At 42.9% G+C, this 19598-nt stretch overlaps 2 protein-coding genes across 2 annotated transcripts; both read left to right on the top strand.

Moving 5' to 3' along the window:
* Positions 1-3053: 3053 nt before the first annotated feature.
* On the top strand, positions 3054-6126 carry TwdlE (TweedleE). The gene is made up of 3 exons (XM_017249842.3): positions 3054-3201; positions 3340-3560; positions 5152-6126. Exons 1-3 carry the CDS (start codon positions 3184-3186, stop codon positions 5504-5506), a joined length of 594 nt encoding a protein of 197 aa, XP_017105331.1. The 5' UTR covers positions 3054-3183; the 3' UTR covers positions 5507-6126.
* Positions 6127-7789: 1663 nt separating this feature from the next.
* LOC108131366 (kinesin-like protein CG14535) lies at positions 7790-19163 on the top strand. Its single transcript, XM_017250224.3, has 7 exons — positions 7790-8034; positions 11896-12347; positions 13360-13687; positions 14440-14715; positions 15322-15912; positions 16263-17316; positions 17444-19163. The coding sequence occupies exons 2-7, from the start codon at positions 11964-11966 to the stop codon at positions 18297-18299; spliced, it is 3489 nt and encodes a 1162-aa protein (XP_017105713.2). The 5' UTR covers positions 7790-8034; positions 11896-11963; the 3' UTR covers positions 18300-19163.
* The last annotated feature ends 435 nt before the right edge of the window (positions 19164-19598 follow it).

Here is a 19598-nt window from a genome sequence, read left to right as displayed (position 1 = left end):
TTTCTTCAGTCAACTCCAAGCCAAGTGCCGTTTGCCTTCTCCGGGTTGTCTCATTTGGTAAACGAAATTATAATTGTTTTCAGTTTCAGTTTCTGTTTTTTTTTTTTATGTAAATATAATATCATTTAAATGGTTCCGTCTGCCTTTTGTTTTTGCTTGTTACATAAAGTCACAAAAGATACAATATAATAATTAGTATCTGTGCCCGCTACCGAGGTGTAGATGGCAGTAAGTTGTAGCTGGGCGATGGAGCTGGAGCTGGAGCTGGAACTGTGTTACTCGGTTGAGGCCATGGAGAAAGCAGAAAGATGAATGGATGAATGCGACGCTGATTACATGGCTCAGAATCGCTGTGCCATGGCAAATTCATTAAGATGTGTGGCAATGTGCATGCATAATTCGCATAATGGCCAAGAGAATTCAATCCGGGAGACAGGAGGTCTAACCAGACTACATAATACATATCCATGAGATGTCAGTATGTCAGAGATGCATCTATGGGAAATGGAAAGAATTCTAAAGTATCTAAAAAATATATCCACTATAGCTATATAGTTCTATCGTTGACCATGATACAAAAATGCAAATCCCTGAGATATTTGCATCTTCATTAATTTTCTAGCCATGTCGTGGTTTGAGGAATTCCCCTAGGACTCGGACTAACCACAAGTGAACCTGCACCTGTTCCACCTTTGTGAATTCAGCATAATTTACCGCAACCAAACGAATGATGATGATGACGATGATTTTGAATGTGAAAGATGAGCGTTGAAAATTAAGGAAATGCAATCTGTGGCAAGGTGGCATCATGAGGCGGGATATGGGGTAGATGGGGCGAGGGGTGTGGTGTGGGATGAGCGGAATGCAAGCCCCGAAGATGAACAAAAAAATCAACAAAACTTGCCATTTGGCTAACGGCATTATAAATGATTCCATCGAGGAAAAGTGACAGTCTCTGGCACTCTGCCTGAATCTCTCAACTGTTGCAAGTTGCTGGCTGCTGGTTGCTAGTTGCAATATTGCAACTCTCTCAGTTGTATCTGTTAGTGTGTCGTCCTCCGTTTGGCGCCACTGGCCACTGATTATGCCATTTCATCAAATTCCGGCAACAGCATTTCCAGGAGTGGTCATACAAAATGCGAGCAAGGATCGCTAACATTTTGATTGCAGTTTATAGATTAGTTTGAATAAATCAGCAGAGAAGGGGGAGCGGGGTGTAGCAGTGCTTCGAGGAGGCCAAGGAAAAGTTGCGCAAATATTTTTGCCAATCATAGTGTTTTTTCCATCAAACTCTTTTTCCGTCCTCTAATACAAATTGTCATGGCCTGGGCGCAAATTATTAAATAAGAAAAATAACCCCAGAAAACAACAATAAAAATTAACACGACGAAGTTACAACAACAACAATAAGAAATTGAAGAAATTCAAAATATTGCAAAAACACTCAAAAGAAAAAAAAAATAATAATAATAACCGAGCAAGAAAAATTATTAAATAAAATGCTTATGGAGATGGGCAAGAGATGGGGCGACCCAACAAGAGCGTGAAGCTCATTATGAAGCATCGTGGCCAAAACGCGGACACCAATTACAAAAGCAACAATAATAACAAGAAGTTGAAAGAGCAACAACAATAACTGTAACAATAATAATAACAACAAAACCCAAGCCGGGCCAGGCCAAGACAACAAACCCAACCGTAAGACAACAAAATACAGAAAGAAGCTGGCTAACAAAAGACTGAAAGACCGAAAGAGCATGAAGAAATGAAATAAAACCAACACCAAACTCAGTCCCAGTCCAGAGCACAGAGTTATCCCCCATCTTACAACCAACCCCATGACCCACCTCAAGTCCCCCCCCCAACTAAATGAGAGTGAATCCACATCCACATCCACATCCATTGAAATTGAAAGTGAATCGTGCCACACGATCCGATCCGATCCGATCCGATTCGAGGCAGTGACAGAGTCCAGAGTTGGTTACGAGCACATTGCGATTGGATCCTCCAAATGGCCGAAAAATAACAATTTATACATATACATCACATATATAAGATATAATAATGTAATAAGAAAAATATAAACAAAGTCTGGATATAAAGAAGGAAATAAAGCTCAAGAAAATCGAAGGGGAAATACTCTTAAATGTATGTCATTAATATTTTTAATATGTTCTATAATAATAGTTGTCACGATATGAATAATATGATAAGATAATGATATGATTTTCTGAAGAAACCTTTTTCAGAAAACGTTCCTGAATGCTTCAGTCTGACTTCAATATCCATATGCCCCAAATTCTAGGTAGTTCCATATACATATCTTCCTTAATATCTCTTATACCTTAATCTTCAAAATATCATTACAGGCCTTTGGCAAAATTGTATTCTTATATAAGTCCAAACCACATATCCTGAATGAAGTAATTCCCATGAATTATTTTTTATTACCCTTTTGAAATTGGAGATTCTCCCTACAGCTCCATTAAAAATACAATGTACCCCAGCCAATAATTTTTTCTTTGCCTTGAAAATAATCCTAGTTAGTAAAAAAAAAAAATTGCAAGACCCCACATATAAAACCACCAAAATAATAAAAAAAAAAATTTATCGGAGAAGGAAAAACCAAAAACCAAGAAATGGTCAGCAGACGATGCAGCCGTTGCTGCCTCTGTCCGCTGCGCAGTCGCAGCTAGGAGCAGCTGAACTGCGGCAGAGGCGGCGACAGAGAATGGAGGCTCCTCCAGCCTCAGTTGCTCCACCAGATGACTTGCTAACTTGGAGCTGCTGCTGCTGCTGCTGTGGCGACCGTTTGGTTTTAAACATTTCAATTTCTTCATGGTTATATTTCGCTGCTCTTTGCCAACTGCACAGTCGACGTCGACGGCGGCAGAGTCGGAGACGGTGACAGAGGCAGCGGCAGCCCCAACAGCAGCAGCAGCGGTTTTGGTCGTTTTGCTGGCAACTTCGTCTTGAATTTTACTTAATTTTTATTTCACGCGCTGCGCTGCTATAAAAGAAACTGCAACAATCGTTGTGGCATGCAGTAAGAGGTTCCGCGTCGAAGCAGCACCACATTACCAAGTAACCAGTAGCACCACTAGACCAGCAACCAGCACCGCAACCAGCTGATAAAACCCGAAACGGATATACCCGAAACGACTATATCGTAGCACCCCGAAAATGCAGTCCAGTTGTGTGGTATGATCTGATCATGTGATGACCAAACATTTGAAATTCCCGCGTGATCATCGAACGTGCCTCTCTAATCGAATTGTGTTCTTCTCCGATCTCCCCACCCATTCCCCACACACCTACCCACCCCCCCCCAAAATACAGTTAGTGGTTGTACTGGCCTTGGCCGCCTTGGTGGCCGCTCGTCCCGAGCCGCCGCGTGACTCGTACAGTGCTCCCCCGCCGAGCAGCTACCAGCCGAGTGGACCCAGTGGAGGCTATGGAGCACCTGCCCCACAGTACGGACCCCCACAGCAGCCGCCAGTGGTGCACAAGCACGTCTATGTGCATGTCCCACCACCAGAGCCGGAGTACCAGGCACCCAGGTGAGTTCATCAAGGATTTAACGTCCTTTTATTAGAAATAGTGTTAGTTAATAGTGGAAGCTTAATATTTTGAAAATAAGTTCTTTAAAGGACAACGTTTAGACTCCTTTGAAACCTAGTTCCAAATTTAGAAAAAGTCCAGATATTTCAAGATCCATTGACCAGATCCAGAACCAGATCCATTTCAAGATCAAGGTGATCATCAATATAGTCTCTTTTAGTATCTCCTTTTTGTAAAAACTACAGGATTTTCTATATCACAAATATGAGTTTCCTAATCCTGAATCTTAATCAGTAAAAAGCTTTAATATTTCAAGACCTCTTACTTTGATCTTCAATAATTTCTAAATTAAACTAAATACTCCTATGGATATCCTAGATAATAATCCCTGATCCTGAATCTCAATCAATAGAAAGTCTAATCCCCAATAAAATTTTTATCCCACACTCCAAAGAGATCACAACATCTCACACCCTATGGCCCTTTACCTTTCATTATATCTTGCGTGCTTGAGAGTACTTACAAGCGATAACGCTATATTTGTCTTGTTCCACTTATGATTGGCAACAAAAAAAACCAAAAGTAAACAAAACCAACAAAAATATAAAAGAAAGAAAAACACATTGTTATGAGTATATAATCCAAGCCACTTATGCAGATTCTCTCACAATTCATCGGAGTAAGGCAACTCCCAACTTGCAACTTTAATAATAACCCGGCAAAATGTTGCAAGACACCAATCATCTAATCCAGCTCAGGGCCCTTTTTGGAAAAGTTATTGCCTCATTTCCAGGGTATTTAGCAGTCGTATCTCCCCCAAGATACGTTTGATGGCACCCCAGTGATAATGTGCAAGGAGGAAAATTATTTAATACCAGAGAAAAGTCGAGTATCTTTCTCCAACTTTTCAGTCCATCTCTCAGTATGGCTTTTCTCGGGTTTAACGTTTGTGTCGTCTTCTGTGTTTTTACAATTGGAGTTGGAAGTAATGTTAATTACCTCTGGAGGGGAGTAATATGGCTTTGCAGACCGCCAAACCGTGACTTAAATGTTACCTAAGCTCTCGCACTCTATATATCTGTATATATCTTTGTGCCTCTGTAGCATTTTCAAGCTAATTATCAGAGGCAGAGGGCCAAGGAGCGTAATTACCATAGGGAGCTTTATGTAAACCCGAATTTTTTAGTTGTGGGGATTGTTGTGACACCCGGTGTCATCGTCATCATCATCATCCTCAGCTTCATCTGATTAGCAAGCCTGTCAGGTGTCAGGTGCAACCTGCAACTGCAGCTGCCTTACCATTTTCAGGAGGTCACCATTTATGGGCTCGTCATTTGCATACTCCTCAAAGTGAAACTCCTTTCTTCAGGCTTTCACTTTGGTGTCGTTCAAGCAACAAACAAAAACAACCAATTACAGGAAATAATGTTGACAATGAAAAATATTCGTGAGCACTTAAAGGCTATTTCTGCCTGGCATTTAACCTTCCGGTCTTTCATCTCACATACTTCCATGAGTCGTGGCTTGTTTTGTGAAGATATAAAAAGCAATACTTAAGTAATTTTCAAAACTTGTAATATCTTCTTGTAGGAAACCCCTGTATGTGCCTCCCCCACAGAAGCACTACAAGATCGTCTTCATCAAGGCACCATCTCCACCCGCCCCCACTGCTCCGGTCATCCCGCAGTTCCCTCAGAACGAGGAGAAGACCCTGGTGTACGTGCTAGTCAAGAAGCCCGAGGAGCAGCCCGAGATCATCATCCCCACGCCGGCGCCCACTCAGCCCAGCAAGCCGGAGGTGTACTTCATCCGCTACAAGACCCAGAAGGAGGAGACCGGACCCTATCCCAACAGTGTGGCGCCACCAGCTCCCGAGTACGGAGCCCCAGCTGCCCCGCCTGCACCCTCCGCCCCCAGCAGCTCGTACGGAGCCCCCTCCCACTAAGGTGGCGGAATGGCAACCCTTTGCAGCAGCACCCCTGTCCGAACTCAACCCGAACTCGATTTACGAATCTCAACCCAACTCATGGCAAACTGCATATTTTATGTGTATTATTTTTTTGTTTTGTTTCAACAACTTTAACGTGTGACAAAGTTTACCAAACAACGACCACCCCCTATCCCAAGACCCCCCCTGCATCAAGCTCATAATACCTCCATTGTTGAGCAATACTTACCTCTCGAGTTGTTTCTACCTAATTGTATGAGAAGCATGTATGTATGTTTTCCATCTAGGCTGTTTGTTTCAAATTGTTTGTTTAGTCTTAAGTTCTAGGTCTTTAAGCGAACGATGCGTTATACACTCACAAACAAAAAAATTACGAATTAGCCTTAGTTATCGATAGAGATATCGATCCTGATACCGACACATGATATATACATGACTTTCATCATTGTAAATGCATTTTCAACTAGGCAATTTCCACTGACTCCCAAATATTGCTCATGCCACTCAAGGCAAATCGAAAAAGCAACAAAAAAATTATATAAATAATGATACTCAAGTATATGTTTAAAAACAAAAACATCAATGGCTAAATAAAAGTTTAACGAATTATCTTTAAAGTTTGTTTGTTTTTATTTAATCCAAAGACTAAAAAAAATAAAGTAAAAAAGAGCATAGATAAAGAATATACACTTTCTTAAAAATATTTAAAAATATACACATATTTTTAACGTTTTCAAGACAAAATTTTCAAAAAGTAACAGCCATGGAGCTGCCACCTCAAGCTTAGGTGGCGCCAGCATAGCTACTCCCAAACTGTGGCCCCAACGGTAGAGTGACTCACAAACTGTATATCTCCTTTCACTCGGATTTAAGCCCCTCCAGCATTTGTTTCTTTTGGGTTTCGTTTTGTTTATTTGTTTTTTTCTCTTCTGGCGCTTGGATTACATAAAATTTGATTTGCCTCATGCGGAAAAAGCGCTTTCCACGGAATTTCCCTCAAGTTTTATGATAATTAGTAACGAAACACTTTAAAACGGATTGGATTACCAGGTTTTCCTGCAGCAAGCACCTACCTTAATAGCAATCTGTATGGGCCACTTTAATTGAGTCGTTGCCGCTGACCACTTCCATTTGGTCAACACACACACACACACTCTTAAAAAAATAACCAAAGCACACATAGGCAGTGTATGTCCATATGTATGTATAACGGTTAAGGTAAATCCCTACCAAACCCCACCCATTGCCGGGTACACATGCTTTTAAATACAAACACACACTCAACAGCTCCTTCACGAGCCTGCCAAATGTAAGCGAACTTAAAAACACATCGTTTGCATTTGGCCCTGTCGCATCCCCGCCCCCCCAAAAAAAATCCTTGGGCACCTCATGTCCTTTTCCTCCTGTAAATCGCCCGCCACCCCCAACCATCAGGAGAAACTCCAAGCGGCACTTAAGTGACGCTCCAGCAGCTCAACTATCACCGGTGTTCGTGTGACTTTTCTTATTCTTTTTATTCCAGGTACTCGCAAAGGTAAAGGGGTATATTGTATGTATTTGTGCAAATGGACTATAATGTTATAGGATATGGTATAAAACAGAATGATATGGAAGTCATAGTCTAAGAAGATAGAGGATCATTTAAAAAAACTAGACCTCTTTTTTAGCTAAAGTTCTAGACTCTAACAACAAACCTCCATAAAGGAACTATATTTCAAAATAAAACAATACTTTTCAAGATCATTTCTTAACCTTCCTTAACCAAAAAGAACCAACCATCTTTTACAAGAATTTACCATCATTATCTAGTCCTACATACTAGGTATATCTTATTCGTATAATCTTAAAAATACCCACAATATTTTGATGTTATTGCAGGCAGTAAGCATTTTGATGTCTACAATCTAAAGATCATTTGCGTTGTTCCTTTTTTGTTTTAGCCATGCTGATTTTGTTTACCTGAGCCTCAAAGCCTGCTTTTGGCCTTATCCTCAACAAAAACAAGTTAATCTACCAAAGAGATACCAAACTGAGAACCAAAAAAAAAAAGAGAGTACCTAACTTCCATGAAGAAAATGGCCAAAAGCGAAAGTCCTTCCTACCCTTCGGATTCGGTAAGGATTATGGAAACTCGCTCTTATTTTGTGGCACGCCTGCGCCACACCGAGGTGGGACTAAACTCTTGGGAAACTCAAACCCATACAGCCCACACGGCCCACACAGTCCAAAGCCCAATCCGAGGCCGAAAACCAAAACCCGACTTCAGTTGGCATTGTAATGGCAACGCTGTCGGCACGCGTTTGGCCATCTCGCCTCGCGGGCTTTTTTTTATCCTTCGGTGTTGCCGTCGCCGTGACAAACCCAAAATAAAGAAAACAACAACAACAACAACAAAAAAGAAAAGAGTCGTAGAATATCCTGGAGTGTTGAATAGAAATATAAATCATGTGTAACGAAGAAATCAAGGAAATTCGAAAAGCCAAAGATGAAATCAACAACGTGAAATTGCCAGTCATAAAAAAAGGGTTTGTGTTTGTTCCTGTTTCGGATATGAGTGTGTGTGTGTGCGTGTGTGTTAGCTTGTGTGTGTTTGTGCCAAAGAGAAATCCCTTAACCCCCTCTGGCTCCACGCAAAAACCCTTAACCCCTGACTTCAGCTAGACTCCCCTATTGTGCGTTGTGTACAATTAGAAGGCATTGCCAATCGATTTGTGTGAAAAGCCAAAGCTAAAATTCAAAAGGTGGACGACGCCAATCCTCAAACAGCAACAACAACAACAATAATAAAAAGCAAAGCCCCCAGAATGGCAAAAAAAAAAGAATGAAAACAGAGAAAAGTCCTAGCAAAGAAGTTCCTTTTTTTAGTTGGCAGGTGCGCGTAGTCTGAAAAATGAAGTTGAACCGACCCGAAGTTGTTGCCTGTCATTCAGAGGAGGGAATGGCAATAGAAGAGGCCAAAAAGAAAAGTCCAGGGGCCGGGGGAAATGGGGTGGGATATGGCAACAATGTTGGGCTCTATATATATATACATATATACAGGAGGGGGGCACGGGATAATATTAATGAAAGACGTTGCAAAAATGTCACGTTTCCCCAGTCAAATTGAAATAATAATGAAGGCATTGAAGAAATGTCACGGCTCACGGCGACTGACAAGCAAAAATAAAAAAAAAACAAGAAAGTCCATTGGAATTTACATGAATATTTCAAAAAATAAAGTTGAACATTCTAATGGCATATCAGATCCAACAAGAAGTGGGTACTCTTGGATAACACAAATTATATTAAACACAAGACCGATAGGAGACTGAAGTGAAGTATAAAGGACTTGACAAAGGAACTCAATCCCTGGGGAGCACTTTTGAGGATATTAAAAATACATTCCACGGGGGATTGGTATGAATAATTTAAACATATAATATAATGAGAAAAATAATAAAAAACAAGAAAGGAAAGCTAACTTTGGGCGGAGCCGAAGTTTATATACCCTTGCAGTTAAAACCGGATATATATCGCAAACATCGGATATAGTTGGCCGATCCTTATGGGAATTGGAATATATAATCCAATTTATTACAATACAAAATCTAAAAAAAGTCCCAAACTTCTATCTTCAAAAATACGAAAATTGATATTTCTACCAAATACCATTTCCGATCGTTCAGTTATATGGCAGCTATGGGATATAGTCGGCCGATCCTAATGAAATTTGGTAGGTTGGATCAACTGACCAAGAATTAAATCTGTACTAAGTTCCAGCTTTCTATCTTCAAAAACACGAAAGTTGGGTCATTTCCGATCGTTCAGTTATATGGCAGCTATAGGATATAGTCGGCCGATCCTTATGAAATTTGGCATGACGTAATGTTTTGCCAAAAATAGCTCACATGTCAAATTTGAACTCTCTAACTCTAAAAACACCAAAGTTATACCATTTCCGATCAATCAGTTATATGGCAGCTATAGGATATAGTCGGCCGATCCGGGCCGTTCCGACTTATATACTGCGTGCAAAGGAAAGAAGGGTGTGTGCAAAGTTTCAAGACGATAGCTTTAAAACTGAGAGACTAGTTCGCGTAGAAACAGACAGATGGACAGATGGACAGACAGACGGACAGACGGACATGCTCATATCAACTCAGGAGGTGATCCTGATCAAGAATATATATACTTTATAGGGTCGGAGATGTCTCCTTCACTGCGTTGCACACTTTTGACCAAAATTATAATACCCTCTGCAAGGGTATAAAAAGAAAGTTCAAGAAAAGCAAATGATTCAAAAACAAGAAAGAAAAGCTAACTTCGGGCGCAGCCGAAGTTGATATACCCTTGCAGTTTAAACCGGATATATATCGCAAACATCGGATATAGTTGGCCGATCCTTATGGGAATATGAATATATAATCCAATTTATTACAATACAAAATCTAAAAAAATTCTCAAGCTTCTATCTTCAAAAATTCCAAAGTTGGTATTTCTATCAAAAACCATTTCCGATCGTTCAGTTATATGGCAGCTATAAGATATAGTCGGCCGATCGTTATGAAATTTGGTAGGTCGGATAAACTGACCAAGAATATAATCTGTACCAAGTTCCAGCTTTCTATCTTCAAAAACACGAAAGTTGGGTCATTTCCGATCGTTCAGTTATATGACAGCTATAGGATATAGTCGGCCGATCCTTACGAAATTTGGCATGTCGTATTATTTTGCCAAAAATAGCGCTCGTGTAAAATTTTAACTCTCTAACTCTAAAAACACCGAAGTTATACCATTTCCGATCAATCAGTTATATGGCAGCTATAGGATATAGTCGGCCGATCCCGGCCGTTCCGACTTATATACTGCGTGCAAAGAAAAAAAGGGTGTGTGCAAAGTTTCAAGACGATAGCTTTAAAACTGAGAGACTAGTTCGCGTAGAAACAGACAGACAGACGGACAGACGGACATGCTCATATCAACTCAGGAGGTGATCCTGATCAAGAATATATATACTTTATAGGGTCGGAGATGTCTCCTTCACTGCGTTGCACACTTTTGGACAAAATTATAATACCCTCTGCAAGGGTATAAAAAGGAAGAAAATCATTTCACAGAATTTTTGTTTGTTTTGTTTTTGTTGTTGTTTTTTGTGATCAAAGAAAAGCCCTTCTTTTCGGCTCGCAGAAGATCATGCGCCCAAGAGCTTCACGCTGGAGGCACGGCGCATTGCGAGATCCAGCAGAGCGATTTACATCCCATCACTTATGTTGATGAAGGAATAGTAATTGTGAATGATCGCTCGGCTCACGTGTGTGTGGACAATGGCACCTGTGCCCATATAGCTTCAAAACTGAGAGACTAGTTCGCGTAGAAACGGACAGACAGACGGACAGACAGACGGACAGACGGACAGACGGACATGCTCATATCAACTCAGGAGGTGATCCTGATCAAGAATATATATACTTTATAGGGTCAAAGATGTCTCCTTCACTGCGTTGCACACTTTTGGACAAAATTATAATACCCTCTGCAAGGGTATAATTATAAAACATTTAAAAATCAATAAGAGTTTATTGGCAAAAAAATCGTAATAGTAGAGCATATAATAAAATTAACAAAAGCTATATAAAAATCTATTCAAACAGAATCTATCCTATTTAAAAGTCCTTTATACAAAGTTACAAAAAAAAGTCATAAAAAACAGTACTAAACTTTTTAATAACTCGTAAAAAATGCTCAACTTCCAGAGAGCTCTTCGTGCTGGAAAAGAATTTAAATAAAAATTCTAAAGTCAAACTTTCGAAATAGAATTAAACTGATGTGAAATAGTAGCCCCAAAGAGTGCCCCCCGAAGAATACTTCAAAGACCCTGATGCGCATAATTTTCAGACATAAAATCCCAAACGAAACTCTACATAAATTTTGATTTTATGCACAAGATGCTACAAGTGAATAAAACACGAGCTAAGTGACAGTGACAGTGGCAGTTGTGTTGTCGTGATAGTAGTGTTGATAGTACAGTGAAGCATATGCCCAATAAACAGATGGCCCATAACCATAAAGCGAAAGTGTTATGGCCATTACCAAAAGAAGGGTCCTTGCTGGATCGGTCCTTCTTCCTGCTGGGTGGCCGGCCATCATAGCCATAGCTGGGCAACAAATAACTTATGCCCATTGGCCCGAACCGAAATCGCAATTTATGACAGTCCAAAACTGAGCCTGCCAACTATTTAAAGAGCCATAAAATCCCCTGCTCAGCGATATAAAACAAACAAAGTTTATGGGGAGTGACGATTGCGTTTTAAGATCCCCGGACATAAAACAAAAGCCATAGGATTTCGGGACACTTATTAACTCCCAATTTTATTCATCTTCCCCCATTTCTTGGTTCGAACCAAAAGGAAACCCGAGTGCTTCCAGCAATAAACTTCCGCCAAACCAACCAACTTTGGCAACCAATAAGCGACGAATGATGGCCACCACCACCACCACCTCCACCAGCACCGCCACCAGCGGCAGCACATCCGCCTCCACGTCCCGGAACGGTGGCTTCTGTGGTGCCCTCCAACGGGCGCCGCCGCCCATGCCGCCCGCCCTCGTCCGGAGACTGAGCAGCAGGGAGTGCTATGGTGTGGGCAAGGTGAAGGTCATGCTGCGGGTGGCGGAGCGGGACAGAAACGCAGCCGGAGGAGAGCCGGACTTCATGGCGTTGGACAAGAAAAAGCGCCAAGTCACGCTCACAGATCCGAGGAATGTGTGCCCGCCGCCACAGGCAGCCCAGGAGCGGGGGCCCATGGTGGCAGCACCCAAAATGTTTGCTTTCGATAACCTCTTCACCGCCGAGGATAAACAGGTGAGTTTGTTTAATTAATTTTTTAAGAAAAAGGTATACTATTTTTTAAGAGAGTTCTTTGAACTCTTGTCCAAAAAACGAACTACATAATTGAACTTGAAAAACAATCGAATTAAACTTCAATCATAGTCAGCAATCAAAACTGGATTATAATCAAGTTTCATGGATTTTTCGTCCAATCAACTGTATTGAAAAGCAAATACTAAAATGAATCTGAAAAGCAAAACGCGAAATGTTTGCCCACAAAGTCTGCGGAAACCTGAAACTTTTCAAGTTTGTTTTCTTTTAAATATAAACAAAGACTCTCCTTTCCAGTCAACACAGACTTCTATACAATTTCCCTTAAAATAATATCCAATAACAATCTCGAAAAAAAACTACATAGGCCACACACTCTCCCCTCGATGTAGCTCTTTGTAGCTTTCAGTTGACAGACACATTATCTGCCCAGGTATTTAACTTGTTATGGGATTACAAAAGAGGTGTTAGTAATTCCGAAGAATAACAAGTCACCACAGCAATACCATAATCAATCTTCATAATTCAAAGCGAGCAAAGCTCCAGCCGCACAAGATTTATGACCCTCGAAGCCCAATCACTCATAAGGAGGCAAGCCCTCCGAGCGAAAAAAAGAATGAAATGGACCCAATAGAATTAACACATACGCGCATTGTCCTCCCCCATTTGGATCTAATCAGCAATCGAATTAACCCCGCAATCGAACCCAATTCCAGCCATTAAAGAGGGCCCATTAGTATGCCTTGTTAGCCACCACCCATTGACCTCGCCTCCACACATTCCCCAGGGTGGTGCAGAGAAAAAAAAAATATATATTGGTTTAGATAAAGTTCTTACTTATGCTTGAAGGTATTCAACTTTTTATGAATCCTTAAGGAAGGACTATCATTGCTAAAAACTACAACTAACTTATATTAAAAACTATATATCATATAAACCCAAACCTATTACCTATCAAGTCCCATATTTTCTCCTTGTTTATATTCCATTTCAGTCGGATGTGTGTGCATCGGCGTTGAGCGAAGTGATACCCGCCGTGCTCGAAGGATCTGACGGCTGCCTGCTGGCCATGGGATATCCTGCCACCGGGCAGTCCCAAACGGTGCTCGGCGAGTTGGGCGGCAGCAGTGGGAGTGGTGGCAATGGTGGCACGTCGTGCTCCCTGGGAGCGGCCCCCTGTGCCATATCCTGGCTGTACAAGGGCATCCAGGAGCGGCGCCAGAAGAGCGGAGCTCGCTTCTCAGTGCGTGTCAGCGCCGTGGGCGTTAGTGCCACAAAGCCGGACACTCTATCCCAGGATTTACTCATTTCGCATGCAGCCGGTAAGCATATGGTCTTTGGGTGGTAGAGCCAGTACAGCTGAGGGCTATTGACGGGCCACGATTAACTGCAGTGTTTGCCAAATAAGCCATCAATTTTGTTTGCTTTGAGGGGAATGAAAAATAAGTATATTTTATTGTAGGGAAGTTGGATATTAAAAAAGATAATATATTACTTCAGACCATGCCCCCTCTCCTAGGGGAAGATAATTAAGAGATCATCTTTTAAAGTCAAAAGTGGAGTACCCCCATTTAGGCTAAAAAACATATTTGAAAACATTTCCCCTGTAATTTCTTAATACAACCAGTTTTGTATAATTCAGTAACTTCTGGTAGTTAGCTAGTTGGCAATACTCTGGGTCCACCTGTTAGCTGCCAGCGGGCAGAATCGCCGGCAAAATAAATGACTCCGGCGGGGGCTGGGTCTGTGCCGGGGGCCAGGATCCGCCAGGATAAGGGGGATTGGGTGGGAGGCGTGGCACGAGGTAATGTTGCCCCTGGGCCAAACAATGATGATGATGACTGGGGCGGGTCGGGGTCGTAACTGGCCCAATTTGAATAAACTTAACCTGGGCAGCAGTTCCGACATTCCCATACCCATTTTCCCCACTCTTTATCAACACAAACTCCCCCGTAGAATACGGCGTTTATTCCCACATAAAACCTAATGCCCTTTTCATTCACTTCCCCGCTACCTTTCGGTCTCCGCTGGAACTCCGACACCATCTCCGACTGCGACTACGACTACGACACAGAATCTGACGACTCCCCGGGGATTTATTTGCGTGACGACTTCCTTGGCGGTCCAACGGAACTACGTGCACCCACCGCCGAGCGTGCGGCCCTCTTTCTCGACTCGGCGCTTGCCGGACGCTTAAAAAGTTCCGGTTCCACGGGATCTGGGAGTTCTGGAACAGGAGCGGGAGCGGGAGCCGGATCAGGGACTGGAGGCGGATGTGCTGCCCCCTTGGAGTCCGCCCTCATCTTTACGCTGCATGTCTACCAGTACAGCCTGTCCCGCAAGGGGGGTGGTAAGTGTCCAACACATTGTTGTAACCATTTCTAGGATTGCTCTTTCTAGGGTTAAGATGACTTGACAAGAATGTTTGAAAATAAGAAAGTTTTAATTAAGATTAATATTAGTTTTTTACTTGGTTTTTTATACCTTTTAAATCATTTTTCTTTTAAAAATAAAGTCTTTAATATTTAACTTTAGTGTATAATATTATTCGGTTTTAAAACTCATACCTAGTTTCTTGTTATTGCTATTGTTGCTGCCACTTTTGTTGCCACTGCCGCTGCCGTGGCTGTTGCTGTTGTTGCCACTCAAGTGGCCCGCTAAATGCTTCACTACCACTAGACGGCAGCGCCATTAAAGTGTCGCATTTCCTCCACTCCAACACCACCCAGAAACCCACCACCCATCACCCCATTTCCAACCCACTCCCACCCACTTTCCATCCGCAAACACTAAGGGAAAAATAAAAAAAAATAATATTGGTTCTTTCTAACCAACATCGCGGAATTTAAACAAATATTTGATGATCCAATTTTTAAAATACACAATAAGGATATTTTTATAAAGGATATTTTGTGGCTAAACAAATTTCTGGGTGATTTTTTTTCTTCATGTGCAGTGGCTGGCGGTCGGAGCCGTTTACATATCATCGACTTAGGAGGATGTGCGAATCGCAGCGGGGGCCTGCCGCTGTCGGGGATCGGGAACATACTCCTGGCGATACTATCCGGCCAGCGACATCCCCCCCACAAGGACCACCCGCTGACCCCCCTGCTGAAGGACTGCCTGGCCCCCATTACTTGCCATGTGGCCATCATGGCCCATGTGCGACCCGAGCAGAGCTACCAGGATGCCCTATCAACAATTCAAATTGCATCGAGGATTCATCGACTGCGCCGCAGGAAGCACCGCGTCCCCATGCCCCTGGCCGTGGGCCTGGCCCAAGGACTCGGCGGTAATGGCTCCTCGGCGGGATCCGGCGCAGATCCCTCCAGTTCAGAAATCTCAGCCGACACTGTCATCTATATGGGACCCAACGACGACGCCACGGATGGGGAACACCCGCCCGTGTATCTGCCATCGCTCAGCGCCGGCGACAACAGGGGGGTGATGAGCAAGGCCCTGAAGGGGAGCGGCCTGGAGAAACCGCCCTCGAAGTCGGCCAACAACAGCCCCATGATGATGAAGAAAGTCCTGGCAGCCGAGAAAGGTGAGTGGTTGAGGGCTGGGGGGTTGGAATGCCAAATGTACGAAAGTGAAAGCTTTGCGGCTTAGTTTTATTGCCGGAAAAACAACGTTTTTAATTAAGAGAGATTTAATTACCTTAAAAAGTTAGCAGCTCGTTTTCAATTCAATGGATTTGAATCAAATTCTGGGTGTCTGGCTGGGTCTGGGAAATTGTGTGTGAATATGTTGGCAGGACTTTGTTAGCATCATAATAATTCATATTAAAGGGTACAAGAGGCATAATATTTTAGACCAAACAGAACCTTGTTTAACATGAAAGGCATATGATTTATTTTATAAACCTTTTCGTCCTTTTTACTAACCCTATTTTAGCCAAAAAACTACCAGGAAGTAATACGGGAAGCCTGAAACGTTCGGCCGGAGCGGGAGCCTGCTCCTCGCCTTTGATTCCCCACGAACTGCCCCAGCAGCCCATCCAGGCAATGGGCTCCCCCATACCAATACCCCGACACATGGTGTCCAAGGGATCCATGGTGCCATCGCCCAAAGGATCTCCGATGCGACGAGCTCATCCCGGAGCAGCGCTCGAACAACTGGAGGCGGGTATGCGGAAAATCACGGAGGAGCAGTGGATAGATGGTCCGCGAGTGTCCAGGGCCAAGGTGGCCGAGGCGCGCCACCTGATGCGGGAGGTGAACCATGTGAAGCAATGTGAGACGTGGGTGGATGGCCCCAAGTCGCAGTCCTGCCGATCCTTAACAGCCGGAAACCTGCCAGCCTCGGGGGCGAGTCAGACGCAGGGATATGGGTTCATGGACTCCCATAAAAAGACCATGATCCGGCAGTGGGTGGAGAACCAGACAACGCAAGTCTTCCAAAGTACAGTCTCCGCCAACAATTCGCCCACAGCCCTGCACTGGAAATTGTCCCAGCTGAAGCAGAAGTCCCTGGACCTGCCGGACAGACCTGCTTTCCAACCGGAGCCCTCCTTGGACTTGCCACAGGCGGCATTCGAGGCGTTACCTCTTCTGGATCCTGCTCCTCCGGATGGCGACGAGGATGAGGACAGTGGTCCGTCGGAGGTTCCACCTGCTTTGCCCCTTCTCGACGATCCGCTCGGCTCTAGGGATATTTCCCAGGACAACCTGCAGAGGATGCTGTCGCGGCATGTTTCCCGGGAGCAGCTCCACGAGGCTGAACTGGTGGCCAGTCGGGCGTCATCTTCGCACCATCCTTCGCAAAGAAGCATCGATTGTGGGCTGCAGGTGACGGAGGAGGAAATTGCCAGGACCATGGCCAGAGATCGGGAAATGGAGCATACACCTGGTCATCCGCTGTCTGCCCTGAGTCATTGCGATAATATATCCTTCGTGTCGAGCTTCAACATGGCCTGCGAGTCCTTTAGCGAGTGCGGAGAGAGAGCGAGGTAAGCTGACAATGAATATTTAAGCTTTTTGATTTTAGATTTATGATATTATACTCAACTATTAAGGACTTTTTAGGCTTTTCTCACTCTCACATCTATTATTTTTCATTCTATTTCGTTCCTTTAGACACCAATTCGATCAGTTGGCCCGGCTCCATGAGATCTTCACCTCCCAGCTGGCCATGGCCGAGGTCACACCCTCCGCCGCCCTATTCCGCACGGATGTGGGTAGTGTCTTCAGCGAGCCTGTCTTTCACTTCAATGTGGGCCAGAGCAGCGTGTGCAGTGAGCCCGCCTACAGACTCACGCCCAGTCCGCCCCACAAGCAACCCTCCCACAGCCCCAGCCAAGGATCTCTGCCCAGCCTAAACGGGATCATGGAGATAGCCGGCATGGATGACTATTCCCTGCTCCGACAGCCGGACGGGGCTTCGGACCCCAATCTGCAGAAGAGCGAGAAGCGGTTCGCCCCGCAGCACGATGATATCTGCGAGCTGGATGAGAAGTCCTTGGCGGCGGCGGTGGGAAAGCGGAATTCCTTGGAGGATACGCAGCACAAGCTGAATGAAATCACGAATATTCTTCCCCTCGCTGCCCAGTCAAGACTTCCCCTGCTGCCCCTGAACACCAGCTCCGAGGCCTACGACAGTGGTCATGATTCCAACTCCACACCCAGGACTTCCAAGCACTCGGGGATCTCCCGGCGAGCCGAAAGTGGATACCACAGCGTGGCTACTGTCAGGGACTCGGACGAGAGCAGCTTTGCCTCCGGCATGTCGAAAGGTCAGAGGCATCGCATCACCATTACAGGATCGGGAGCCATCGCAACCACCGGCAATGGGACCTTCCACAGGCACAGCCACAGCCACAAGAAGCGACATCGTCAGGATCAAGCTGGGAACAACAAGGGCCTGTGCAACTGGCTCTTGAATCCATTTTCCTGCACTTATCCAGAGACTGAGGGTGAGATCAGCGATTTTTAAACAAAAACAGACACCGAATCCAAGTCCACAAAAGAACACCCACCAAGAAAAAGGAACACAAAGCTAGTCCAGCATTCAAAATGGCCAAAAGAAAATGAAAGCACTTTAAACCAATTAACAGGAAATGAAAAAATATCATAATGTTTTAGGAAAAAAGACGAGGACGAGGTATAGTAGATGAAGAACAATTTTTGATAGCGACTGATTAACTTTTACTAGGCGACGGCTGCCACCACAAAACAAAACAACAAGTACTTTAAAAACCAAACCGAAACGACATAAACACATTTTTTAAATAATCTAATAAGTAACCTAAATATAAAAGCAGTGGGTTTTGCAGTTTCAAGACGATTGTGTGTTCTGTTAAATGAATTTACAAAAATATATCAACATTTCAAACTCAAAAAGAACATCTAAAATAAAAAACATATCCTGGTAAGCATCCCACAGCTGAATTTTATGGATAACCATATCTTTTAGAGAAATTTTAGAAACCATTTGGTGTCGGAATATTAACTGTCTTAGGGCTGCAGAATCCACGGCTTAAATCAGCTATAAATCAATCGATTCAATCACTCAAATCACTCACTCACTAAAAATACACGCATAAGTTCAAACGGGGCTTTAAATATTTTAAGTTGCCAGCTAGCATAATCAAGGATGGTTCGGATAACTAAAATTATGGGATTATTAAGAAATCCACTCTGAGAGAGTTATCCCGACCATACCAAAAGTGTATCTATAAATATTGAACATAATATATATTAATAACATAATCTGGCTACAATCACTATGACTTTACAATGCAGAGATTCATCTATATACATACACTATATATACACGCAAACATATATATATATATATATATATACAAAAATTACATATATCATATAGCTATTTATTGTTTAGTTTCGGGTTATTTGTTCGGGCAGTCGATTTAAGATCAAGTATGCTAAATGTTGAATGTTTGCTTATTCAAACGATTTATTGCCAATTATAAGTTACCAAATGTTTAAATTAATTGTTAGTTAGCTAAAGTTATACACATCTACTACTAAATCATGGACAAGAGCGACAAGAACCACTGACTATAAAGCGAAACGGTTTTTTCCAAAGTAGACAAATGTTAAACATACAATTTTGTTGCCATTTTTGCCTAAATAAACTATGTTACAAAAACGAAAAAATCGAACAAAAGAAAGGGATATGAGAACGGAATGAAACCAAATCGAAACCATAAGAAAATTCAATGCAAAATAAATAAATTATATATATATATATACAATATATATTTATCAG

Source organism: Drosophila bipectinata, chromosome 2L (assembly GCF_030179905.1).
Source record: "Drosophila bipectinata strain 14024-0381.07 chromosome 2L, DbipHiC1v2, whole genome shotgun sequence".
NCBI classification, from domain to species: Eukaryota; Metazoa; Arthropoda; class Insecta; order Diptera; family Drosophilidae; genus Drosophila; species Drosophila bipectinata.
The sequence above is the reverse complement of the archived record's forward strand: the minus strand, read 5'-3'. Positions and strand labels throughout refer to the sequence as shown.

What these genes read in the sequence shown, in the direction of transcription:
- LOC108131366 (XM_017250224.3), top strand. Translation starts at nt 11,964, where the DNA reads ATGATGGCCACCACCACCACCACCTCCACCAGCACCGCCACCAGCGGC. An exon ending in TCACCGCCGAGGATAAACAG is followed by an intron (nt 12,348 to 13,359) that starts GTGAGTTTGTTT and finishes ATTCCATTTCAG; the next exon opens with TCGGATGTGTGTGCATCGGC. An exon ending in ACTCATTTCGCATGCAGCCG is followed by an intron (nt 13,688 to 14,439) that starts GTAAGCATATGG and finishes ACTACGACACAG; the next exon opens with AATCTGACGACTCCCCGGGG.
- TwdlE (XM_017249842.3), top strand. An exon ending in CCGGAGTACCAGGCACCCAG is followed by an intron (nt 3,561 to 5,151) that starts GTGAGTTCATCA and finishes ATCTTCTTGTAG; the next exon opens with GAAACCCCTGTATGTGCCTC.